The sequence below is a fragment of the Triturus cristatus genome, chromosome 1_1 (genome assembly GCF_964204655.1).
Source record: "Triturus cristatus chromosome 1_1, aTriCri1.1, whole genome shotgun sequence".
Taxonomy (NCBI): Eukaryota; Metazoa; Chordata; class Amphibia; order Caudata; family Salamandridae; genus Triturus; species Triturus cristatus.
Genome location: NC_140579.1, coordinates 1,072,317,051 through 1,072,344,458, shown reverse-complemented (window position 1 = coordinate 1,072,344,458; position 27,408 = coordinate 1,072,317,051). Strand labels below are relative to the sequence as shown.

General features: G+C 47.7%; 1 protein-coding gene across 1 annotated transcript in view; it reads left to right on the top strand.

The window, feature by feature from the left end:
- The window catches only part of UQCC2 (ubiquinol-cytochrome c reductase complex assembly factor 2), a gene marked incomplete at its 5' end in the record, with an annotated part of 97,870 nt that extends 74,795 nt beyond the window's left edge, over nucleotides 1-23,075 (top strand). The window contains 3 exons of the mRNA XM_085647150.1: nucleotides 15,920-15,994; nucleotides 20,531-20,600; nucleotides 22,841-23,075. Coding sequence (XP_085503276.1) covers nucleotides 15,920-15,994; nucleotides 20,531-20,600; nucleotides 22,841-22,938 — 243 coding nt within the window. The remainder of the gene's footprint in view (nucleotides 1-15,919; nucleotides 15,995-20,530; nucleotides 20,601-22,840) is intronic.
- Nucleotides 23,076-27,408: the final 4,333 nt, after the last annotated feature.

The window sequence follows — 27,408 nt, the reverse complement described above, 5'->3', positions numbered from 1 at the left end:
TTAAATGTACTGACGAACAACGGACCATGAAGCCGCATACTCCACTATGCAGAGATTCCGACTCCTCAACTGGAGAGTCGACCAGACCCCCCACCGAAGCCAAAAGACAGACAACGTCATAGGTCCTGATCCACCTGGCGCTCTAAGAACAATAAAGTAGACGACGAACACATGCAGACTAAACGGAAATAAGACTGGGTATTATTAGGCTCTGTTCGCCTCTAGGGGCTGTGCACCGTTTCACTTTGGATGACCAGCGTTGGTATGTAAGTCACAAAATGGGACCTCCATGTGGGCTAGCTCAAGTCCCCTCTGTAGAACCCCTCTGTAGAATACCCGGGGTATTAGAGGGACTCAGGGGTTCCAATGGAGAGCCAACATTCCGCCCCCCGTTCGGACGTGGGGCTTCCCGCGACAGTTACTTCAGTTGTTGCAAGGTATTGGGGTGGTCTAGGGAGAGGTGGGTTTGTTGAGCGAGTTAATGACTATGTTGTCTTGTTTTATGTATGCCGCGATGCTCAAATGTCCCTAGGACAGAGGTCTTCAAACTTTTGTACGTTGAGCCCCCCCCCAGCTGAATTTTTTTAAATGTCGAGCCCCCCCACCACCTGACAGAGAAATTTCTGGAATCTGGTACACTACATATTCGACCACCACCCGCATATCCCGGCCAAATCCGGCAAATAATGTTCAACACAATAAGAGTGTTTAGTGGGTGTGGTTAAATGACAGAGGCTTATTACACAGCTCAAAACACTATTTTCCAAGATAAAATGTGCGCAAATTGTTTTTACTAGGATGCTTCGTATTACACATGACATAGATTGATTATAACACCACCAACATTAATGTGACGGGTTTGCCTGTCTCACATAAATAGGAAGAGCTAAAAGGCAAGAGAGTTTTGATAGCAGTTGTGCTGTGTGTACAGATTCCGTGAGGATGAGGCACTCTTGCTTTACTCCCTGAAAATAAAATGTCTTTGCTCTCTTGTGGTGTTCTTTTGTCTGGTAATAAGTGGCTGCCTAAGAGTGAATTGGTGATTCCCATTTGGATATAAGAGTTTTTGTAATAATGTAAAAATGAAAATCTCTTTGAACAGGAGAAGGCGCCGTGCTGCCAAGGTTTCAGATTGCTATGTGTGACATTTTCATAATTTCAGTGTAATTGTGAGTGACATTTCACTGACTATGAGTGACACTTTCTCACGAGCAAACTCAAGCAGTGAAGATGAAGGAAACATACATATCTGGAATTGCACCCATTTGAGTAACGTGACTATGCCAGCAAAAGCACATTTTCATAGCATACTAAGTCAGTGTAACAGTAGATCATGATTTACACTCTTTCTGCACCGGGGCAATGGAGGTCTGACCTGTGTCACCTGAGCACAGTGAGTAACTGAATGTGTTGTAATGTGACACACTTTACAACTGGCACCCACGGACTGTAGGCAGTTGCCTGATAGCGCGCTGCCAAAAAGGTATTTGCTAATTAACACAAACACACTCGGGTGGCAAGTGCACTGCACAATACACTGAGGCTGAATAAATCGAATTACTATAGTTAGGCCTTAACAAGAAATATTTCCTGCCAGGTGACTCAGTGTGACCAGCGCTGCTCAGCTCACTTTAATTAACTGCATGATGTATTCTGGGAGCTGTAGTGCAGACCGGGTCAGATTAGTTGTTCCAACTGAAGACAACACATTGCTGATTTGTAAAAGAAAAGTCCATGGCAGGCACGTGTGAGAGCGAGGAAGGGCGGAGATCTAGAGAGCCACAGGCCCTTCCTAAATAGATTTGATTTTTAAAAACCTGCTGAACACGAGCGCTAGAGTTTCCTGGTAACCTTACTAGGGTGGGCAGACATTCGCTCCAAGCTTCCCTCCCCTCTCCCCACATCAATTTTACTTGATGCATCATATTCCATCGAGAAAAAAATAACGTGTACAGAAACAGAAAAATATTGCAGTTTCTGCTCACAATACCTTGCAAAACCGGGGGTACCGAGAAGACATTTGCAAGCCTCCCAGATAAGAAGCACATCTCTCTTCCTGACAGGCCTTGCTGAAACCCCCAGGGAGGTTTCTTTAAATTTCAAAAGTATGAGCACGTCATGCCCCAGTGCAAGATAGTTAAAACTAACATAGTGTGCCTTCGATTTCCGTCTCCCCAAACCCACCCCAACCTCCCCCTCCCCCCACCCACCTCTGCCCTGACTTAAAAAACATCGAAAGAATGTTTGCATCAAAAGAATATTTTCTCACACGCTGCAAATAAACTGGTGGTTTAAATCTTCCGACAGCAGCAGGAGAACACCAGTGCATCAGCAGAAGAATTCTTCACGGCGAGGAAGCAAAATGCAAATTTCAGACCAAGAAAACCTCGACAGGACAGCAACCTAAGGAAGTAAAAGGCAGCAAACGGGAGGAGTGAAGAAACGGCACACTACCCAAAAAGTTAAAGACTTCAGGAGCTTTATGCTCCTGGTTTTGCGGCACTTCCTCCATCTGTAATGCTGTCCCCTTCATTGGTGTAATATCAGTTATGACATTACTAAGTGCTGATTGGCTGCTGTGCAGGAGTTAGCCAATCCAAAATCCCCATTTGAAATGGGGAAGAAATGCAGGAAGTAAACGTACTTTCGAGTCGACGTCGGACATTTGAAAACAAAGGTGAGGTTTCACGTGAAGTGCGCGCCCCCCCTGAGATGATGGCGTGCCCCCCCAGGGGGGCGCACCCCACAGATTGAAGAAGTCTGCCCTAGGATCACACGCACTCGGTTTTGCTAACATATCATACTATCCCTACATTCACCAATGGCAACAGACCTAACAGGATGCTCTCCAGGCCTGATGCATGTTGTGGGATCGGGATGGAATACGAGGGATATGCAGGACAAGATTAAATGGGGAGCGGTGCTCTGCCATGCTAAACACATAGGAGTAGATGTCCTCCTTTTGCAAGAGACACACATGCTTGGATCAAAGGCACCCTGTCTTGTCAGATATGGATATGTACACGCCTTACATACTGGATTTGTGAGAGGTTCCAGAGGGGTTGCCATTCTTATTCATCGCTGGGTCTCATTTACACTGCTATAAAAATGAGTTGACCCACATGGTAGGTTTATTTTCGTACATGGGGAAGTCTCAGGTGAGCAGATGATGCTTCGTAGTGTTTATGCCCTCACCCCCGCCTCTGGACTAGAGTTTTTGGATCACTTGGCCGTGATATGGGGCGGTATGCCAGAGGTCCTGGTGGTAGTAGGCGGGGCCTGGAATGATGTAATGTTTGTAGAGATAGATAGGTCGCGCCATACAGGAACCAAGACAAACCCGCCCGACTGTAGTGGAACCAAATGAGGGAGGCGAAACAGGATAGATGCTTCATACGGTTTATTACAACTATTGCACAAAGTTACGGCCCACGAGGAGCAGCGGGAGAAATCACCGCCGGCTCGCGTCCTCGCGCTCTTCTGCCCTGCCTGCCCGCCCCCCGACGTCACAGCCACCCTCGACACCGGATTGGCCGGTGACGTCAGGCGGCATGCAAGCAGAAACAGGACTACGGGGTTTTGGTACAAACGCGTACGTTAAATCACGTACAACATCTCCCTTTCTTAACAAAATAGAGAACTATACATAACAATCATCTCATAACAAAATCTTCGAACCTTTTAGGTGCCCTGATATGCCTTGTAGGTCTGCGGGGAGTGATTTGCAGATTGGCCCCCGCGCTGCGGTTGCCCGTACCACCTTGGCTCGCACTCATCACATTGCGACTGTCATTCCTCACTGACATGGGACTGCTGTCGCCATGGCTTTCAGCGTCCGCTAGGCCATGGCACGCACTCGTACCGTCCTCAGTGGTCTCATCAATGTCTTCTTGCACCTGCCATTCGTACATACTATCATCGACCTCATTCTCATGCACCTGGCTGCCTCTCATGATGATCTCCTCTTGACCTGCCTTGAGCCTGACAATGTCGTCCTTGCTCCGCCATCCCCCACCTTCCAAACAGACAGCTCCCCTGGTCACTCCTTGCACTCGTGCAGGGGTCTGGAAAACAGACTCTCCCTTCAACACTTTGGTTGGTTTCTTCACCAACACCCAATCCCCCTGCGCTACCTCTTTGACTTTGGCTCTATTCACCTCATCAGCGTACCGCTTGTTGCTTTCCTGTTTGGCCACAATCCTTTCTTTGACCCTCAGCCTCTCATCGGATACATCTTCAGGTACCTCCCTCATGTCATACCACCTATCAAGTTTGGGAGTAAGCTCGCTCATACACCTTCTCCCTCTCATCAGGTAGAACGGAGTGTGCCCCGTGACAGCATTGGGCGTGTTGTGAAATGTGTGTACCTTGTCCGCCAGAAATGCCTCGACATCCAAATTGGAGGCAATTGCCTGTTGCACACCCTCCTTCAGGAACCTATTCATGCGCTCGACCTGCCCATTGCTCTTAGGGCTGTATAGCGGGGTTTTCTCCTGCTTGATCCCCAATCTGGACAGGAAGTCTTTCATCTGCCTGGAGACCAACTGTGTGCCGTTGTCGGACATCAAAATCTTCGGCTGTCCTTCACTAGCGAAGACCCTCTTCAGCTCCCTGATCACACGTTCAGTGGTAACCTCCCTGACGAACTTGTAGTGGATCCATTTGGAAAAGTAATCCGTAAGGACGATGAGATGTCTGCACTCGTCGGGCAGCAGGGTAAACGGGCCCGCGAAATCAATAGCGACTTTGATCCATGGACCAGCAGGAATGTCCACCAACTGCAGCGCACTTTTCGCCGTCTTCCAGTGCTTGTCGGCCCTCAAGCATGGTCCGCACCGGTCGATAAAACTGCTGACATCGCCGCACATCCCTGGCCACCAGTAGTATTGTTTGAGTAAGTTCCTTGTGGCGGTAGAGCCCGGGTGACCTTTGTGAGCTAACCGGATTAGTTTATCTCTCAATCCTTCCGGCGGCACAAACAGCTCATGTCTTTTCACGAAGCCGCCCTCGATGGAGAGTTCGGGGCTAACCTGCTGGAAACTTCGGAGCGCACCGTTCAAGTTCCGGATCGGGGGCCAGCGAGCCATTATGTGATCCATCACCCTACGCATAGTCGTGTCTTTCTCTTGGGCCGCCATCCATTCCTCCTCCGAAATGGATCCTTCGCATATGGCCGTAGCGTCCACCAGCGCCACTACGCACTCCGTGTCATCCATGGATCCGTCCCCCTCGCCGCTGACCGGCAAGCGCGACAAGCAATCCGCTCTGCAATTGAGGCCGCCCTTGATGTGTCTAATGGTGAAGTGATACTCCTGCAGCCTGGACATCAGCCGCAAGAGCCTCGAGCTGGCCTTCCCGTTGCCGCGGCCTTCGCCGTCCATCATGTAGATTAAAGGCTTGTGGTCCGTGACTAGTTCGAACTCCATGCCCCACAAATAGTTCCTCAGTTTCTCCACGGCCCATACGCATGCAAGCGTCTCCCTCTCAATGGTGCTGTAATGCTTCTCAGCGTCACTCAGTGACCGGGAAATGAAAGCGACCGTGTTCTCCGTCTTCCCATGGAACTGGCAAAATACCGCACCGATACCCTTGGCGCTTGCGTCGACTGTAATCACATTCTGGAATGCCCTGTTGTATGGCTGTAGCACGGGAGCAGCCACGATGGCCTGCTTGACGGCATCAAAGGCAGCTTGTTGGGCATGCGCCCACGTGAATTTTTCGTTCTTCCTCAGTAGCTTCCTTAGGGGCTCCACGATGGTCGCATATCCCTGCATGAATTTGGAGTAATATTCGCTGAGCCCCAGAAATGATCGTAGGGCGTCTTTGTCTCCGGGACACGGGGCATCACGTATGGCCCTTACCAAATCATCTTTTGGGGCAATGCCCTCCGCGGTCAGCACGTGTCCCAAGTAGTCGATCCTGCCCTCCATGAACTTGCACTTGTCCTTGGAGACAGTCATCCCTTTGTCGCGTAGTACACTCAGCACTTCTCCCAGCAGCTCCAGGTGCTCCTCTTCACCCGCCGTGTGGACTAGAATGTCGTCCTGGAAGGCTTCAACCCCCTTCATGTCACCGAAGAGCAAATCCATCAACCTTTGGAAGACACCGGAAGCTGAGGCGAGGCCGAACGGAAGGCGGACGTACCTGTAGGCACCGAACGGGGTAACAAAGGTGGTAAGTGCCTTGGACTCCTCCGTGAGGCACACCTGGTGGTATGCGGACTTCAGATCAATCAAGGTGAAAAATCGCGACCCAGATGTAGAAGACAGGATCTCTTGGATGTTGGGTAGAGGGTGGCAGTTCACCAGAATGTTTCTGTTCAAAGATCGCAGGTCCACACATAGCCGAATGTCCCCTGTCCTCTTCTTCTTGGACACCACGATTGCGGACACCCACTCTGATGCGCCTGCTTCCTCTATCACTCCCTCCGACTTCAACCTATCTAGAACAACCTTTAGCTCCCCCCTGACAGAGAGGGGAACAGACCTGACCTTGTGTTTTATCGGCACGGCATCTTCTTTCAGTCGTATGGCGTGCACGAATCCTCTCACACGCCCTACTTTGTTTTCAAACACAGACTCAAATTTGCCGATGACCTCAGCTAATCCCTCATGTAAATCATCCGGCTGCACGTAGCCGACCCAATCATCCCTCAGGACTATGGGATCATCCGCCCCCGGGACTAGCATCACCCCCAGCTTGGCCAGATCCTTCCACCCCACCAGGCTCCTCCCTTTCTCAGCCACATAGATCTTCGTTCTCACTGTTCACCCCCTGAAGGTGAGGAAGTCCCAGAAGTACCCCATCATCTGTCTTTCTCCCCAAAAGCCTTCGGGTTCACATCCGTCTCATGCAATTTCACACCTTGCCACTTCAACTCATACGTGGTGTCAGAAATCAGGGTAATGGGGGAACCAGAATCGGCCGTAAATGGCAGCTCAACTGCACCAATCAGAACGGAGCCAATAGGCCCCTTCACTCTCCCATCCTCAGCATCAATGGACAATACAATGTCCGCATCAGTATCGGCATCGCAGTCGCTCACCGAGCTCACTTTCATGCTCCCACCAGGTCTCCTGGCTTTGCATACTGCCGCGAAGTGGCCCACCTTCCTGCACTTAGAACAACTCTTGGACAGCGCTGGGCATGTCCTGCTATCCGCCAGGTGATCCCTTGACCCACACCTAAAACAAGCGAGTGGCTTCCTGCCCCCCCCTTTCTCGCTCGCCACCCTGTCTGGGGTTCTGGATGCACCTCTGTTTGTCCTGCACAAAGAACACATTAGAAGCCTGGCTCGTGCTCGCAAGTTCTTTCGTGGACACCATGGAACGTTCAACGGCCTTCGCAATGGCCACCACATCATTCAGCGACGGATTCCTGCAAGAAAGCAACCGTTCCTGCACCTTTTTGGAATGGCAGTAGAACACCACCTGGTCCCTGAGGTAGGTATCAGTCATCTCCCCGAATTCACAGTCCTGTGCCAACACACGTAGACAGGCAATATACTCCTCGATAGTCTCACCTTCCTCCTGCTTCCGTAAAGCGAATTTATGGCGCCCCACCATGATATTACCCTCCTCAGAGTATTGTAGTTCGAGCCGCTTAACCGCCTCCTGGTACACGTCTAGAGGGGCAAGGGCCCCCGGAGGGTCCGTATAGATGGGCAAACTGTCAAAAACCTCCTGGCCTGCTTTCCCCAACAGTCCGAACAGAAGCGACTTCTTGCGTGCAGCGCTATAACCCTCGCCGTCAATGGAGACGATGTAATTCTCAAATGCGCGCAGCCACCCCTTCCACTTCATACATGGCTTACCAGGCGAGTCCAGAAAGAGGGGCGGCACACATATGTTGATGGGTTGCGCCATAGCAGGAGAGCAGGTACACGTGGGACAGCGGCGCAGATCCTGGGCACTCCCCACCAAGCTCGGAAGGACACCTCGACCGCAGGGAGGCAGACGTCAGGCGCCGCAGCAATCAACGCAGCCTCAGGAGATGGAAGCACCCAACACCAGCAGAGAAGGCGCTCCCTCCACAGCAGCTCACCAGTGCAGCTCACGGAGTCGTCGGGGCGAGACAGCACCACAGGACAGCAGGCAGCCCCCAGCAGCACACCAGCAGGGCCTCGAGGCAGGAGGCAACGGCAGGCAGCAGAAATCAGTAGCAAGATTCTTGCGCACGGGAATCAGCGAGGCGAGACCAGCGTGTGGAAACAGCATATGGGGACATCAGGCATCAATCAATTCACTCGCGGGCCGTAATGTCCGTTTTAACCCTCGTCGCCATTTGTAGTGGAACCAAATGAGGGAGGCGAAACAGGATAGATGCTTCATACGGTTTATTACAACTATTGCACAAAGTTACGGCCCACGAGGAGCAGCGGGAGAAATCACCGCCGGCTCGCGTCCTCGCGCTCTTCTGCCCTGCCTGCCCGCCCCCCGACGTCACAGCCATCCTCGACACCGGATTGGCCGGTGACGTCAGGCGGCATGCAAGCAGAAACAGGACTACGGGGTTTTGGTACAAACGCGTACGTTAAATCACGTACAACACCGACACTAAGCTCCGTACCTGGATAGACATGGTGGGTTGGGTAGACACTTGGCTATCACACCACCCCAAGGAGGCCAGCTACACTTACTTTTCTCACACCCATACCTCCTATTCTAGGATAGACTATATATTCGGCCCCCGTACATATGCCCATAGAGTTCCGAATGCAACGATTTTACCTAGGGGTTTATCAGATAATTTGCCCGTAGCTATACATGTTTAGACTGGCCAAGGCAAAACCCCCTTTTGGTTATGGCTCTCCATGTGGCATCTACAAAACCCTACATAAAGAGCTCATATACATAGCGCACTTTCTGAGTATAAATCACATAACACAGGGACAGTACCATCGGCATGTATCTTCTGGGAGGCCATGAAGCCCACACTACAGGGAGTGAACATAAGTTTTTGTACGGCGGAGCGTCGTAGGCATCGGCAAGCACTCACTCAGTTAGAAGCTCAGATTACGACAATGTAACAGCGGGCCCAGCAAACAGACGGTGCGGCCCGCGTCGGCAACTATGGGTTGTCCAACAACAATATCCGAGCATGCGGATGGATGCAGCGTGGAATGCGTGGCTTGCTACGTAAAGCAAAATCTATCAGTGGAGAGACAAGTCTGGTAGACTTCTCTTTCGACTATGCCAACAAACACGTACACATGCTCCCATGCCCTGCCTCCCAGATTCTGATGATGCACTGATTACTGGCCCTGCAGTGTCGGCGGACAGTTTTGCTAATTAATAACAAGCACTATATACCGCCAATGAGGTACTTGATCCCAATTATAGTGCAATTCTTTATTGATATCCCTCCGAAGAGGCCCGTGAATTGCTTGAGGCCCCCCCTATCACTGGAGGAAATAACCGCTGCAATAGCCAATCACACGGGTAAGGCGCCGGGCCCAAATGGCCTTCCCTGCTAATTTTAAATAGCTTACATAGCCTTGCTAGGTCCCTATTATCTGGAGGTGGTACAGGAGGCAGCCCAGACTGCTGGTCTGCCCCCTGATTGGCAGTTTGCCGAAATTGTTGTGTTCCACAAACCAGGACGCCTCCCAGAGCTCCATGCATACTACAGGCCCATTTCTCTTTTAAATTTTGAGGCGAAGCTTCTGGCAAAAGCACTCGCCACCAGGCTGTTGGCTCACCTTCCGGATCTGATCCACCCGGATCAGGCCGTCTTCATGCCCCAACGGACCACGCGACATAATAAACGCAGGGTACACAATGCAATCGCGGCTGTAGATCGCCTCTATCGCCCAGCCGCCCTATTGCTGGCCGATATCGATAGTGGGGGGCTCTGGAGTCCCCCCGAGGAGCGGCCATCTCCTCGCGATTGCGGCTGATGCAACTAAAATATTTGCACAGGATATATTACACACGAGTACGTCTATACAGAGCCAGGCTCATTGCGTCCCCTGCTTGTCTGCACTGCGGAGTGGAAGAAGCCACCTTCTTGCATATGGTCTGGGCATGCACGGGTTTAGACAGGTTCTCTGGATGGGGATTCATAGATGCTTAAATGAGGTGCTGGGATGGACCATACGTAGAACACCACGACTAGCCTTACTCCATATTGCAGAGGATAATGAGGGCAATCGGTACAAGCGACACTTGTTATTCTTAGGATTAACCCTGGCTAAACAAGACATCACACACTCCTGGAAGACACCCTCAGCACCGCTACTAGGCATCTGGAAACTGGGTATGGATTTTTTTATGGGATTTGAAGAACCCATCTTTAGGGCTCGTGGCTGCACTCAGAAACAAATGCACATATGGCAGTGATGGGTGGATTATAGAGGATTAGTACTGACCCCGCCCCCACCACCCACCATACTGGACATATGTCACCCAATTAATAACACTGCTTTTATACATACTGTTGTCAATTTATTGATTGAGCAGATAAACCGGGACAATATTCAGGGACTGGATTATTATGTAAAGATATACTTTTATTTTTCCTTGATCGTAACGAGTTGGGTGTTTTGTTTTATTTGAGTTAAGTTGTTAAATTAAGTAACTATTATATTGCTTATATATGTCAACATTATTTCTGTCCAATAATTGTATATTGATGTACCTGGTGCATGATGTTGACAAACAAAACTCAATAAAATATGTTTATTAAAAAAAAAGATGAAGTGATACTGTTACAAAATGTGCCGCATTATGGCGCATTATTTGCCTTTTCTTGCTGCGTAATTTACTCAACCCTGCCGCATAATTCAAGTGGCCCTGGCTATACACTAAAAATTCCCAAACTAGTTTCTAAAAATAAAGAAATGAGAAAAATGACCCAAAGTTTTAAAATCCAGTCAGTAAACTAAAGATTTTTTTTTTCTGACAGTAGTTCAAAAAGCCGCAGTAAAAAGTCACAGTTCGCGCCTGAAACTAGGTGCAATTTCAGGATCACAGTGATATAATGGTAGTCCGATAAATCGAGCAGGAGCCCTCAGCCAATTTTCTTTACCTTATGACTTTGTTTACTTTTTGGAAGTCAAAATCCTCTGGTGCTGCAAATTGAAGTTTGAAGGCTGTGTCTGTTGAGGGCACTTGAATTTGTTGGCTGAGGTACCACTGAAGCCATTGGTTGTGGCGGGAAAAGTTTTGAGTGGGAAAATTCTAATTTTGTTGACCCCAAAACTGTGTATTCAATCAAATAATTTTAGCAACTTCAATCAATCTTTGATCTTTCAGTCAATAACTCTGTTTCGTTTTTTTTCTGGAGCTTGGTAAACCTCCACAACCTGAAATGCATAACCAGGTTGATGTCACCGAAACCAGATACCTTGGCTACGAGAGTTGAAATATTCTTTCAGGTGGCAAAAAGCTCCAAGTGGGACCAATATGATTTTCTAGCCTGCTTAGGTTGTGCCTTGGGTGATTTTTCCCAGTCCTCTGGCGATTTGATAGTTTTTCAAAGTCCCAATTTTTTTCCAACTTTCTGCAGTAGCTCCTCTTGGTCACTTCTAAGGCTCCCAGGACCTCAGGGTCAGCACTCAAAAGTTCAGGATCACCTCCAACAGAGGCCACCAGCACAGTCCAGTCTGGGTCCACTTGCCACTGGTCATTCCAGGAAAAAGCCTCTTGCAGTTTTTGAGTCCATGTAGCCACACAGGAAGTCAGCCAGCGAACAATTGGAGTCAACTTCTTAGTCCTGGGTATAAAGTGAGCAGGTCGAGCACTTTCGGTCTCCATACAGGTCACGCTGGGCTTATGTTTGTTTTATCCCTGATGTGCTGCTGAGTAGGTGCAGGAGGGGAATCGGCTAGCTGCACTCTGCTTGAGCTTGGCCATCTGCCTCCAGCCGCAACACAACTCGGAAAAAAGTAATTGCTGATTGCCCGTGAAGTGAGACATTTGCAGTCAGGCTGCATTGACAAGAAATAAAATAGCCCTGATCCCCTTACAACAGCTGTGGCATATGGCAAAGCACACACTGAATGTCCACATGTTCCTCTGCACATGACTGTTGTAAGCACCAGTCTCCTCTCAGCCGGTGTTAATGCAGCTGTTTTTCTGAAATTTGCACAAATGTAAACCAGAACTCTGGTTATCTTAGAGATGTTAGGACTCCGAGACTTGTGACGTTTCATTACGCTACATGGATAAACTCACATTGTTATGTCTCAGTAGTATATTGTTAAACATGCTTCATGAACAAGAACAGTGTCATTCACACACTGAATAGCATTTGTACACATTCAAGGTTGCATCTAGCTGTAATGACAGAATTGCACACAATGTAACATTTGTTTTAGCACGGGTGGTGTCCATGAGAAGCTTTAGGAGAGAGTTTATCAATGTATTCATCAGCAACTGTTTTGTTCTGCCTAGTTCTGATTGGTTTTAAACTATGAAAACCATGCACATTCATTTGACCTACTTTGATCCAAACCCTGCAGAATATTGCTCCTCTTGGATGTGAGGAGGACTCTTCCCGATGGAACACATCACAAGAAACCAGTTCCAGGACAAGAATAGGTGCTGCAACTGGTTCTCCCCTCAATGAATCATTTGTAGAACGCACTACATACCCGCGAGGGTCTCAAGGCGCTGAGAGGGGGGGGCTGGCTATTGGTCAAACAGCCAGGTCTTGAGTAGCCTCCTGAAGGTCAGCAGGTCTTGCGTCTGTCGTAGGCTCAGTGGGAGGGTGTTCCAGGTCTTGGCAGCGAGGTGGGAGAAGGATCTCCCGCCAGTGGTTGTTCTTCGGATGCGAGGGACGGCGGCGAGTGCGAGGTCGGCGGAGTGGAGCTGGCGGTTGGGAATGTAGAAGGAAAGTCATCTGTTGAGGTAGGCTGGGCCGGTCTTGTGGAGTGCCTTGTGTGTGTGGATGAGGAGCTTGGAGGATATCCTCTGGTTGACGGGGAGCCAGTGCAGGTTTCTCAGGTGGGGGGTGATGTGGCTGTGGTGAGGTACGTCGAGGATCAGTAAGAAGATGCGTTTTGGATGTGTTGCAGTTGTTTGATGAACTTGGTCTGGGATCCCGCGTAGAGGGCATTTCCGTAGCCGAGTCTACTGCTGACGAGGGCCTGGGTGACTGTTCTTCTTGTATCTGTCGGGATCCACCTGTAGATCTTGCGGAGCATGCGGAGGGTGTTGAAGCAGGAGGAGGAGACGGCATTGACTTGCTTGGTCATGGAGAGCGTTGAGTCGAGGATGATTCCCAGGTTGCGTGCGTGGTGGGTGGGTGTCGGGGCTGCCCCCAGTGCCGTCAGCCACCAGGAGTCGTCCCAGACTGAAGGGTTGAAACCGAGGATGAGGACCTCCGTCTTGTCCGTGTTCAACTTCAGTCGGCTGATCTTCATCCAGTTGGCGACGGCCTTCATTCCTTCGTGGAGGCTGGATTTAACGGTGATGGTGTCCTTGGTGAGGGAGAGGATCAGTTGAGTGTCGTCGGCGTAGGAGATTATGTTGAGGTCGTGCTGTTGGGCGACGTGTGCGAGCGGGGCCATGTAGATGTTGAACAGTGTCGGGCTGAGGGAAGATCCCTGGGGTACGCCGCAGATGATCTCGGAGGCTTCGGATTGGAATGGGGGAGGCGGACACTCTGGGTTCTGCCGGAGAGGAAGGAGGTGGTCCATTCCAGAGCCTTGTCTCGGATCCTTATGGTGTGGAGGCGTGCGCGTAGTGTGCGGTGGCAGACGGTATCGAAGGCGGCGGAGAGGTCTAGGAGGATGAGGGCCGCGGTCTCACTATTGTCCAGCAGGGTCCTGATGTCATCAGTAGCGGCGATGAGGGCAGTCTCGGTGCTGTGGTTGCTGCGGAACCCTGACTGGGAAGGGTCCAGGATTCTGTTTTCTTTGAGGTATCGGGTTAGCTGTCTGTTGACGATCTTCTCGATGACCTTGGCCGGGAACGGAAGCAGAGAGATGGGCCGGAAGTTCTTGAGGTCTCTTGGGTCCGCCTTGGGTTTTTTGAGTAGGGCATTGATCTCGGCATGTTTCCAGCTCTCTGGGAAGGTCGCGGTCTCGAGGGAGAGATTGATGACGTTGCACAGATGGGGTGCAATGGAGCTGCTGGCTTTGTTGAAGATGTGGTGCGGGAATGGGTCTGACGGGAAGCCGTAGTGGATTGTGCTCATCATCTTGATGGTGTCATTGATGCTCACGTTGGCCCAGGCTAGCAGAGGGTCGTGGTCTATGGTGTGCGGAGAGTCAATTGTGTTGATGTCTGTTGGGGCTGTCTGGGTGTTGAAGCTGTCGTGGATGTCTGCTATCTTGCGGTGGAAAAAAGTGGCGAGGGAGTCGCAAAGGGCTTGCGACGGCGGGATGTTGTTCGTGTTGGAGCTGGGGTTGGAAAGTTCCTTCACGATGTTGAAGAGCTCCTTGCTATTGTGTGCGTTGTTGTCGAGGCGGTCTTTTAAGGAGGTCCTCTTGGCAGTCCTGATGAGGTGAAGGTGGTTGCGGATGGCGTCCTTGTGGGCTGCGTGGCTGTCCGGAGTCTGCTCACTGTGCCATTTTCTTCTCTAGTTTCCGGCAGGCCTCGCTTGGAGGCTAGGAGTTTTGGGGTGAACCAGCTGGCCCTCTTGCTGGTGTCTCTGTAGGAGGGTTTCTTCAGCGGGGCGAGGGTGTTGGCGCAGTCGTTGATCCAGCGTCTGAGGTTGTAGGCAGCGTCGTCGGTGTTGGGTGGGCTGAGAGCAAGGTTTGCGTGTAGTTGGTCTTCGGTGATTTTGCTCCAGCAGCGGCGAGGGATCTGTTGGGTGTGGTGGTGAGTGGTGGGTTTCTGGTAGGTGAAGTGGATGCAGCGGTGGTCGGTCCAGAGGAGTTCGGTGGTGTGGCTGAAGGAGACGTGGGATCTTGAGGAGAAGACTGGGTCGAGCGTGGGGCCGGCGGAGTGGGTAGGCGTTGTGACGAGTTGCCTCAATCCGAGGTTGGCGATCAGGGTGGTGGAGTTGCTGTTGTTGTTCTCAAGGTGAAAGTTCAGGTCTCCGAGGAGGATGTAGTCTGTGGAGGTCCGTCTGGGGTTGAGAGCGTGGAGTGTGCTGGCATCGTAGTGGCAGCGGTCGTCGTGACGGGTGCGGGGACCAGGGGTTCTGGCGCTGGGCGCGGTCCGGGGATGGACGGGCGCAGACAGGCATAGTCTTAGGCGCGCCTTCGGCGAGCCAGCGGCGAGCCCGCTGCGCGCGGCTGCCATATATGGGGAGGTGGGAGGGAGGAGCAGCTGGGAAGCGGGAGGCAGGGGCAGCGAATGGGCAGTGAGGGGGGCGGGGACACAGCGGCGGGAAAGGTAGCGGCGAGAGCACCGAAGGCAACCGGGCACAAATCAGGGGCAACGAGGGGGAACAGAAGGCAAAAGAGGGCACAGAATGAAGGGGCAACGAGGGGAACAGAAGGCAAGAAAAACCGGCACAGAAAAGAATGCAGGCACAGGGGTTAGACAGGAAACAGCGGTCACAGACACCAGAAGACGGGCACAAATCAGGGGGCATCGAGGGGGAACAGAAGGCAAAAGAGGGCACAGAATGAAGGGGCAACGAGGAGAACAGAAGGCAAAGAGAAATGGGCACAGAAAAGAATGCGGGCACAGGGGGGAGACAGACAACAGCGGTCACAGACACCAGAAGACAGTATGGGCAGTACAGGGAAAGACAGCGACAGTGATACAAACCTAAGGCCTACCACTGGCCACCAGGGATGAGGCGCATGTGGTAGCCTGCGGGTGGAGGAGGGCCTCAACTTCTACAGCAGCGGCAGCTGGGGCAGGGTCAGGGGACACAGGCGGAGCTGTGTGGTGGGGGAGCGACCTACCTAACAAGATCAAGGGCCGCCTCAGTGCTGTTTGTAATACCGAGTATACATGGGCAGTGGTGTTATGCAATAAATAACACGTGTGTCAACGTCTATCCTCCCTTTGTACAGATCGCCAATCCTGAGACCTGTGACTTGATGTACGAGAGTTTGGCCCGCATCAACAGCAATTTCTACAGGGAAAAGGTGATGATTGATTGGTTATTTATTGTTTGAAAATTGTGGAGCCTGTTTTTGGACCTGTGCAGTTCAACTCAAAATGGAGTGATATCTAATGGCACAGTGCAGACAAAAGGATTGTTGGGGTTTTGTGAAGACACTTTTACTTAATAACAGACAACCTGTCTTCTAATATCCATAAGATACTGAAAATGTTTACCATAGATGGCTCCGAATTCAACCACCATGTTTGAGAAGTGTCCAAGTCACGTGGGCATGTAAAAGATACCTCACTTCTGCACTAGTGTCTCAGTGAGGTAGGTTGACAACAAATATGATAACATTTAGTGCAATTATTACTTGAAACGGATTGTGCTACAAGTGAGTGGAAGAAATAGGTTTAAAAGCCTATTTCCGTTAAGGATTACAAACATGCAATAATTATTAGGATCTGGGAATATGGCAGGAGTTGGAGGACATATCCTACAAGAGCGCCAATCTAGGTTTCCTGCTAGCAAAAAGGGAAATTGATAGGAAATGGGGCATCGTGATATGCAGAAACTCTGAGACTGGAAAAAGGGCATGATGTATGTCGAATGAGAGAGAAAATAGTGTACGAGGGGATGGGCTTCGTCCCACACATTTGAAAAAGTATGGGGGAGGTAGGGCACTGAGGTGTAGAGAGGCATAAGAACAACTCGTACTTGAGATATGATGGAGAGGAAATATGTTGGAATGGTGTAACATATGCAACTCGTAGTATATGAGAGGGTTGAGTTCGAAAAACGGGGGAAATATGACCGAGATCACCGAAACCGATCAGCTTTATTAAGGTTTGTTGCTCTGCAATGTTATTTGACAATCTATAAAATCTCACAGGGAGGGACAGGGGGCTTGATAGGTCCAGCATACAGGTCCCGATCAGAAGTTGAAGACTAAAGGTATGCTGTTCCTAGGGGGCTGGAGGGGGAGAAGAAGGGGGAAGAGTAGGGACACATCAGTAATGGAGGACGTAGGTAGGTGCTAGAGGGAGCAAGAGAGTTAATGCTCGTCCAGGTATAGCTCCAATTAGGAGCAAGGGCCCTCACACACCCGAGGGGTGTCATGCTTCATCATAGGGCAGCTCCTCGTTGTGCCGGTGCTGCAATGCCCAACGGGCCCTGTGAGGGGGCTCTTTGCCGGAGGTCTTCTCGGTTTTGCCGTCATGAAGCTAGATTATCTTATGTGAGGGCGAGCCTATGTGAAGAGAGTAGATGTGGGAATGTGCCAGTGTGATTTATAAATAGCTCCTGGATACTCCTAGGGGAATTTATTCACGGGGTGTCTGGGCCATAAATAAAAACAGACTGAAAAAGTTGTGAACTGAGAGGGGAAATTAGACCTGTGCCAGTTCTAGTGAGTTGTGCAAAAGGGTCAACATGTTTCTTGCCTATTTAAAAAGTCCAACTGGATCGCGGCAATTCATCAGAACCTATGAACCTGGTCTACTCTCAAGGGGGGGCGGCAAATACTGAAAGACGAAGGTCAAAGTCACGTCCCCTTACGTCAGGATACTTGAGTCGTCCTGGTGTGTGAAAAAATAATAAATCATAAGTGAGGTACAGTTATACCTTCCATAGATAGGTGCACCGACAGAGTGAGGTAGAAATGCCTCAACAGGGACAAACCTGTGGACTCGCTCAAGCCACAAGGGGAACTAAGTGTATCCTCGAGGTTCCCAGTGCGGAACCTACCCGTGGCCAGTTCATTCTTCTGGTGCACCTATCTCTACCTACCTATCTTAACTCTCTTGCTCCCTCTAGCATTTGACAATCTATGCCAGGTTTAAAAAAAATGTAAAAAATAAAATATATTAAAAATAATTATAAGGACATAAAGAGCTGGCTGCATTTTAGAGTTGGCTGATATGGAGGATAGAACAAGGGTTTATGCAGTGTTCGTATGCAGATGTGCGGATGGTGATTTGGTTTATTTCTGCATCTACTAAGCTAGGTTGAACGTTTGAATCACCAAAATTCTAGCGGTGGTGGAAGTGATACCACGCACCCATAAGCATCCAATGATCTAAAAGAGTTGAATTGTCACCATGGATGTCAATTCACCAAAATGCCAGGGGAAGCAGAAGTAACATCACTCGCCCTTTGACCTTCACTTTCACTCACACACACCTTTATAAATACACACACTCTTGCATAAACACTTGGTCACTCGCAAGCATGCACACAACATACATTAAAAAGTATTTTTTTACTTACGTCAGCTGCCAGGGAAGGTCATATTTCAGCTAATTGTACTCCATTTTTATTACATTAATATAGGCCTATAGCCCGCCATAGCGGGCTATATCGGCTATTAAAGGCCCGCTGCAGCGTTAAAGCCCGAGCCGAAGGCGAGGGACTTTAACAAAGCAGAGGGACTTTAAAAGCCGGTATAGCCCTGCTACGAAGGGCTATAAGGCTATTAGAACATTCTGCCACTAGAGGGCAGAATTTTCTAACAATTAAATGAAGCCTTCAGGGAGCGCAAGGGGATTCAAATCCCCTCAGGCTCCCTGAAGCCTTTGTTCACAGCCAGAGCTGTGAACAAAGACGCATTGGAATGTTGGAGCTCCGGGCTTATACCAGTCATTATATGCCCGGAGCACTCCATTGTTTTCAATGGAGCTTCCAACATTCCAATGTTCTAATAGTGAATAATGGAATATTCTATTCACTATCAATGTAACTAAGATCAATAGCAAATGAGGAGAAGGAGCTCCAACCGTGGTCCAGAAGGAAGAGCTGCTGCTGTATTCCAGGCACTGATTTTACCGCCTCTGAGGTCCGGGGTCTCAAAAGAAGTGCCAGAGGTTGCAAGGGACAAGCCAAGGAGTCGGAGCTGCGAACCCTAAAAGACGTTTATGGTTTCCCACTCATATCCCATCAGCTGCCCCCTCTTTGTTTCTGAGTATCTAAAGGAAGAGCAACATGGAATTTGCAGAGAACAAACCGGGGTTTTCCGAAACCTGTTTGTTTTCAGATCCTTGGTTTAGCACCTTTGAAACCAGTGGCACCAGAGGATAAGTTGCAGTAGCAAATCCTATGCCTCACTGACGTTAATGTATTTAAAATATGTACCTCCCATTGTATTGAGCTTGAAGACGTATGCTCAAATATACTATGCAAAGTCAAATGGCCAGTGTACTGTGCAAGGAAAATATTACCAGAGATTTTCTTGTCTTTTTAATTGGACGAGTCTATGTGCTACACCTACGTACTCCAGTTACACCCCCTTACCAAGCCCAATGAGGCAGAAGCAGTTTTGGGGTTTCTTGTGTGCTAATGCCGTTTTAAACAGCCTGCTACTTTGAGGACCGGATTCTTGGCTTACATTTTTGCTTTACGTGAAATTTAAAGGCGATTTAACATCAATAGAAGTACTGTTGATATGCAGTGAGACTTTTCCCAAATGAAATTCTGGACTGGTTAGACTGATTTTCATATGGTTCGCTTACTTCATAACTACACAGACAAGCTTACATTTTGTGAAATGGTATCCGATGGCATGAAGTAATAGCTCCTCAAGCATTACCAAAATAGGTTCCTCGCTGTGGCAACTGAATAATTTCCCAAAACGTTGCTGCCAAAAAATAATCGCCCATTACCCTGGGTTGGAAAATAAAATGCAATGAAAGGTCATTATGCTACAATATTTTTGCTACTACACAACATTAGAAATTGGTAGCCTCTGTACACCATGTGTACTGTGTGGAATAACACATTTTTTTTAGTCTTCCGTACACCTTATGCATGAAGAGCGAGCCTGTTACACGATTATGGCAGGTGCCTGGAGCACATGGGGAAAGAATGCTGGCTAGTAAAGGCTTGGGTGAGTAGAAAGGATGCACCCCCTTCTTTTGCCCTGTTTAACTACCTGAGTTTCTTCTTCCCAACTTGATATAATTAATCTTGTATCGTCTCCCAGAACTCTCATAGATGAATAGCACCATATGACAGCTCCACAGCCAAGTTTAGCAGTACATGACTACCACTACAGCAACAGGATACAATTTCTTTCATAGCTTCACTTTCTTCAGACAGATTCCACTGGCATGAGGCAAACGAATGGTCTGGGTTTGAACCAGTACTGGAACAAATTGTATTCTGCTGCTATTGACTCCTGCTGTTTGCGAAATCCCACTATTGGTTGGGCATAGTTGCAATGGAAGTGTTGCTAAAGAGTGTTGTGCTCCCGCTGCTGTAGATTAGTCTTTTTTTTTAAAGTGTAGATGACATTCCACTGCGGTTGTCCCTGCGCTCAGCAGGGACAACAGCAGTGGAATGTAATACTTGGATCAGTGGAATGTAATATTGGATGCAATATTTAAACCTACACTGTGACTTGAGGCAAGAGTTCAGTTTCAAGCAAAATCTGCTATCCTTTTTTGTCAGTTTTGTTTTGCTGATAAATACAGATTGTTTTTAAGGAGTGCTGAACCAGAGTTTTGCTCAGACCAGGTCTTGCTTTAGGCTGCTTAGGGTGGCGTTTCCATACAGCTCAACAAATTTCCCCTCTATCTTTTAGTATCCCCGTCTGAAGGAGACCAGCTTTACCGGAGTGACAGCAGAGGAGTGCCAAATGGTGCTAGCAACAGGTAACGGTGCTTTGCAGTGTTTTGATTAGTCTTCCTAAAGCCCTAAGAGTGATCCCAAAAGAAGCAGGCACATATTTGTGTCTCTCTCTCTCTGTGGCCTTCAAGAGGTTGGAGCACCTGGAAGAGGGATATCTCTATGGAGAGGAAAAGGGACCTACTCTTTCTGCTTTCATGCAGCACATGCTGTCATCTTGATGATTTGTATGCAGCATTTCCTTAGCAGTCCTTGGTTTTTCTGTAGGGAACATTGGATGTTGTCTTTACCCAGTGGTCGGCAATGCCACTGTACTGCTAGAGAGCTCACTTCTTTCTCTAATTGTGACTACGAGTTGGGGAGGGAGGTGACACCACCATGGAATCTAACACTGCTGGTTCTTTAAAGGTCCAGTTAATACATTGCTTCTAATGGACGGCTCATCCTTTTGCTGGACTAATTCAGAAATAACTAACTATTTTTATTGTTTTAAAGTGAAAAGCTACAGATTACGTCTTTCACTCTTTCCACTTTGGAGTATGTAAAATGTAGTCTTAGTTGAGGTAAACGATACAACTCCAGTGTACTTAAGAACGTGAAGAGCTTCTGCGGTGTTCATAAGAAGTTTGAAAGGGATTTTTTTTCATGCCATAAGTTAGTGCAACAAACATAGTAGATTAAAATAAAATGTGATCTAGTTTAGAAAACAAAGCGTTTAGAACTCACAATTTAGAAAATAAAGCGTTTAGAGGTCACTTATTAACCCAGTGTAAATGCAAATGATAATTGCTTTTACACTGGGTTAAAAAATGACCTCCAAACGCTTTGTTTTCTAAATTCGTATTGACTGTCCTGGACAAAGAGTATGTCCCCACTCGCCTAAGTGACTATTTAATATATTTTAATAGGTGGCAATATGTAGAATACATAAACATTAACTGATCAACTCACATTTTCCACTTCCTTCCATCAGCATGAAATTTATTAAAAATCGGTGAAGTTCTCAAGACACTGAAAGATTTTGCCTGGATTATACGTCAAATTTATTTTCAATGCATTGAATCTGTTAGTTTATTTTTCAATGGACGTGTTGGGAATTGCAGTGGAGAGTTAATGCAGAAGCAAGGCCCATGCAAAGAATTTGTCACCCTAGGTTTTGCCACACCCTTTGGCATTCCATAGCATGGGCAATCGGGCACCACCCTTGGGTGGCGCCCCTGGCCTTGCCATTGAATCGTCCACATTAATCTTGCCCTGGCTAAGACCACAGTAATAGCTCGAGGACTTAATCATGGAAACCCTAAGCAAGCATCCCTGAGACTAAACTGCCACCTGGAATTCCAATAAAGACCCTGAGACCTAACCGTTATAATCCTGTTTTAATTTTAAGTAAATTAAACATTTTTCGAAAGCTTTGATGATTGGGTGAGAAAGAATTATGAGACCTGACCTCCTCAGAACAGATCTTTTTACAATTTTAGGACAGCCAGGGAGTGCTTGAAAGTGGGCCAAACATTTGCCTTTCTTTTAACCTGAGGACACTCACGGTACTAAATAAAGTATGTTTTGCATGTGAGTGATACCCCATTTTAACTTCGAGAATAGTACTTCTCTATTTCACATTTGGGGACCAGTGGGCACTGAGTGAGACAAGCACTTTCAATGCTGCTTGACACTTTTTTTTCCCTTGGATTTCTCACCTCTGAGGAATTTCAACACACCTGTTTTTTCTTTGTGGTCACGATAGCAACGTATGATGATAACGTGGGCATACTGGCGAGTACCATCCAGCAGCAACTTGGGTGTACGAACGTGAGGTGCTTTCTGACCTTTCTTACATTTTTTGTCTTACACAAATGTTTTTGTCTTACAAAAAATCGCTATGGTTCTAAATCACTCTTTTGTGTATATGATATGTGGTTGGTTGATGTTTTTTTTCTCTTTAAATTGAACAGTCGGACTAACAGGTTATTGGCAGTCAGCCTGTCCTGTGAGGTAAGTTAAATATCTTCAAAAAACTCCCTGGATGTTCTAAAATTGTAAAAATATCTGTTCTGGGGAGGTCAGGTCTCGTGATGTTTATAAGGGATTGAGTGGGGGGCGATCTGACCTGTTTCCCCCCTGTGCACCTGTTGTGTATTTGAGCAAGAATTATGCCAACTAAGTTTACAAAGACCTGGTGTGTGAGTTTTCAGGACTTCAGTGAGAAAGGCAGTGGGGCAGTTAATAACTGAAACTATGACCTGGATTTCTTTCTCTGTCACAGACAGCTTGGATCAGATGGAAGATGACAAGAAGGGCATTTGGAAGAAACTGATGGCGAAGTTTAGCGTGAAAGGCCCGGACGAAGCTGCCAAAGTATAGCTATCCTCTGCACGTCAGATGCCTAGCCCATGTGAAGGACATAAGTCTATCCGCTTCATAGCCTAAATGAAGTGTATATATTTATGATGCTCTGTAAATTGCTGCAAAACCTTCATATTAAAGTAGTCCCCATTTTCCGATTGTTTCTGCTCTGTTTATTTGGTGATTGGCAAAGCCATACACCCCTTTTTCCCGAGACACAACCCTGTGGTTGCTTGTGAGAAGTAGAAATAATAAATCTGTTGCTATTGTTGTTGGTTTCTTCGCAGTGCAATATTCTCATCTCCTCTCCCACAGGTTTGTCTTAGAACACCGGTCATATATACAACTGTTGAGAAAAATATCACTTTAGATCGCAAGTGTGTTCCATAGATCCGGCACAGTAAAGAACGGTTTTAGGGACGACCCTGCAGTCTGAGAAATTGATGCAAACCAGCAATACTTGCCTTTTTCGTATGGGCCATGGACAAGGTGTAATTTTTATTTTTTTGGGTGCTAGTTTAAGGTAGCACAACCATCTGTGGGCAGAGTACATTAATGTTGGATTTGAATAGGGTTACTTGAATTAACCTTTTTATGTCCTTGCAGGTATTCCTCGATCCATCGGTAAGGTGGGGCGACTTTGGCCACATGAGTCATGTCCCTCGATGTCCTCTTAAAGCCTCAACTGGGGCTGGGCTACCAATCTCCATACACAGCGGGTCCAGTGGTATTCTTTGCTGAAGGCTGGTGTCCGTCTTTGGCCACCAATCTGGACTTAGACGATACTCCCAGGTCCAGTAGACTCTGGTGCAATTTTGGGCTATCATGGATCGGTTTCTTGGTTTGCCCGGCGGCAATTTCAAGAACGTGGTAATTGACTTGCCGGTGTGGGCTTCTTCAGCTTTGATGGCCCTGGTGCTGGTTCCAGGGAGTCATCCGACTGACCCTTGGTGTCACTTCTTTGGTCTGAGGCCCAGGAATGACTTTTCCACAAGCCAGGAGCAGCTGGCACAGCCTTCCCTTTGCTAGCCCAAGGTGCAGCAGGTACAGTCCAGCAGACAGTGCAGACTCACTTTGCCAGATCCAGGGTTCATGAGGTCAGTCCTTCTTTGGTCCTTTCTCCAGTTCTTTTGTGATCTGAGATTTAGGGTCTCATATTTATGCCCAGAAAGTGACCTGTGGTGATGATGTGGTCGCTGGCCAATGGGTTGCCAGGATTCTTTCCACCCTGTAACAACTTCCAGCTATGTGTGGCATCTACCAGTCCTAGAGTGCACTATTCTGCCCACTCTCCAGGTATCTGATCCCTTCCTTGAATGTTAAGAGCTTGGTAGCCCACTCTAGGAGTGTTGCTACCCTTGGGCTACAGTTCCATGGGAAAACCAGTTTTGGCACTGGTCTTCCCTCTGTGTTTCCACCGCCAGCCAGCCTGTCTATCTGAAAAAAACTGCCTTTGGTGGGCAAAATCGCCACTTGCCCATCAAAGGCGGCTTTACCTTTTAAAGTTTGCCTTTTGGGTCAACACCCTTTGTGGCTTCCTGCAAGGGGGAGGTATCACCTCCCTCTGTTGCAGGCTATTTTCCGGAGCCTGGGAGTCGTTCACACAACTCCCCAGGAGGCTATCTGGTGGCCAGCAACTGTGCAAGGCCACCGGACAAGCTGGGCAACAGAGGGGCAACTTTTTTAAAGTTGCCTTTTCTTACAAGTGACATTAAATTTGAATTGAGTGTCAAGCCTGGTTTAATGCCAGGATTAATTTGATGCCTTGAAGTACCTTTTTCAGTAGTCCCATTCAGAAGTCAACTGGACCGAGAGGTCTGGGGGTAACTCTTTGTTAGCCAATGGGGCTACTAACGTTTCCACAGCAAAAACAACAATTTGGAAGTTTTGATGTTAGGACATACTAAGAGTATATATCTTACTTAATAATATACAGCTCCCTACTTTAGGGCTCCATAGGCCTTCCTTACGGGTGACATGTATATTAAGGAAAGTGGTGTGTTTGCCATTTTTTTAGATGGCAAAGTTGAACTAGCAGTTTTAAAACTGCTCTTCCAGGCTGCAGTGACAGGCGGAGCGCCAGTTTGTACTATGTCACACACATGGTGGCACAATTAGTGCTGCAGCCCTGGGGGAGGCACTCTGTCTTGCATGCCCTGGGTACCCTTGGTATCATATATTAGGTACTTTATAAGTAAGTCACCCTATGCCTGTTGGGGATAGCCAATTCACCATACATATTGTTCAGAACAAGACACCGAGGCACACCATATATATATCACTGTAATCCAATGTGTATCTAAACATTCAAGTATAACCATTTCGTCATCTCAATGAAAAAGTTTCCAAGATAGTCGCTGTAGATCTTTCAGAAGGTACTTTTATTTCTCTTTCTGGACATGTAGCAGCCAGCCGACGCGCGTTTCGCCCTAAACAGGGCTTCCTCAAGGCTGCAAGTTATACATAAAAACATATATGTTGTCGCATATGTGTATACAGAAAGGTATTTTTATCTTTTTTATAAAATACAATACCTACTAATGAGAATATACCATTGTTTTATCCAAAATCAGAAAAAAGAAATCAGTGATTCAAAATCAATGATATTGATAGACCAAAACCACCAATCACCCATATGTAAGGTCCGGGACACACATCATAATAAATATCCCAAAGTGGATAGAGACCATCCAAAATTTAGTGCAAATTTCAAAACAACCAAAAAGACCACAATGTCACACCTAATAAGTGAATCCAAGATCAGAAAAGAAGTCATAGATAGTCAAGTGGGGGCTAATGGACCACTATTCCATTATTTTTTAAAACAATAATTTAAAAATAATAATAACCGTGACCATAACATGTTGCAAATAAGAAATTCTCCTCACCACAATTATATAAAATCGTTGGTCCCAATCTGACAATCAGTGTCCATTAAGGCATCAATTCCAGTCAGTATAATGTCAGCAACTCAGGCCACTAAAATAACAATGTGAGTGACCACATATTATTATACACCGGCACATTCCTACACTTCGACATGTAAATATCCTGTAGCATTATCCAAGATTGAACGTAGCGCACCCACCTTAAGATTTCTGTGTTTTATCAAGCGCCGTTAATATGTGTACTCTCTATAGTGATCCATCACTTCCTTTTGTATATATCTTGGAGCCTTGATAAGTTCCACCTATAACAAGGGGTGTAATGTATATACTAATCAATGAATGGGCCACCCTCCTTATTATGAACATGCCCATAATTCCAACAATCAATAAAATCATTTTTTACATATTCACTCTTTTGCACTGTATTGGACTACAAGTCTCATTGACAGATAGTTTAAATTGAGGATACCTTACGACCATATCTCATAAAGTTCAACCTCCAGTCACCATCTTAATGTTTAGTATACAACACTAATTTTCCCATACATATTGTAATGGGTGAGCACACTGGCACCGAGGTTTGGTTAGAAGGCCGCAGTGCACTCTCAGTTGGAAAACAAAACAAGCATTGGCATAGCCAATAGGTCTCGCTTTTGGGACCTTATAAGTATTTAGTTATGCAGCACAATATCCTTGGTGCAACAACATCAACTGTTGCATGGCTAAACACATATAAGGTCCCAAAGGCGAGACCTATTGGCTATGCCAATATAGTCTGTGAGAGTGAGTCTGTGCGAGAGGCATTTAGCGAGATAGTGAGGCTGTGTCAATTAGTGAGCGAGTGACTCATTGACAGTAACTCAATTACTGTGAGAGTGAGTCAGTGCGAGTGTTTGAATTATTGATAGTGTGAGTCAATGAGACTGAGTCAACTTTTGAGGTATTGAGATTGAGTAATTTCCTGAGTGAGTCAGTGATAGTGATCGAGTGAGCCAATGAGTGATATAGTGAGCCAGTGAGAGTCAATTACTGAGATAGTGAGTCAGTGTGAATGAGTAAATTAGCGCTAGAGTGAGTCCGTCAAACAGCCAGTTAGCAAGTGTGTGAGTCATTGAGAGTGAGCCAATGAGTGAGCCAGTGCGAGTGAGTCAAATATTGCTAGTGTGAGGCAGTGAGAGTAAGTCAAATAGCGATAGAGTGACTCAGTGAGAGTGAGCCAATTAGGTAAGTCCGTGTGAGTTAGCCAATGAGAATGAGCCTGTGCGAGTGTGTCAATTAGTGAGACAGCGAGTGAGTGAGTGAGTGAGAGTGAGTCAAGTAGTGTGAGAGTGTGTCTGTGAGTGAGTTCTTCAATGAGAGGGTGCGGGTCCCTGTAGGAGCTAGCCTGTCGGAAGGAGTCTGTAAGCGAACCTGTTGGGAGGTAGCCTATGCGATGGCGCCTGTGCGAGGGACCCTGTGAGCGATTTGTAGGCAAAGCGGCTAGTGGTTGAACTACAATAGTGTGCCTAGCGAGAAGTAGTGGTAAAATGTGTACCTAAACCAAAGTGTGTATCGAGAAAGGAAAGCATCAAATGCAGATAGTGTTTTACATGTGTAATAC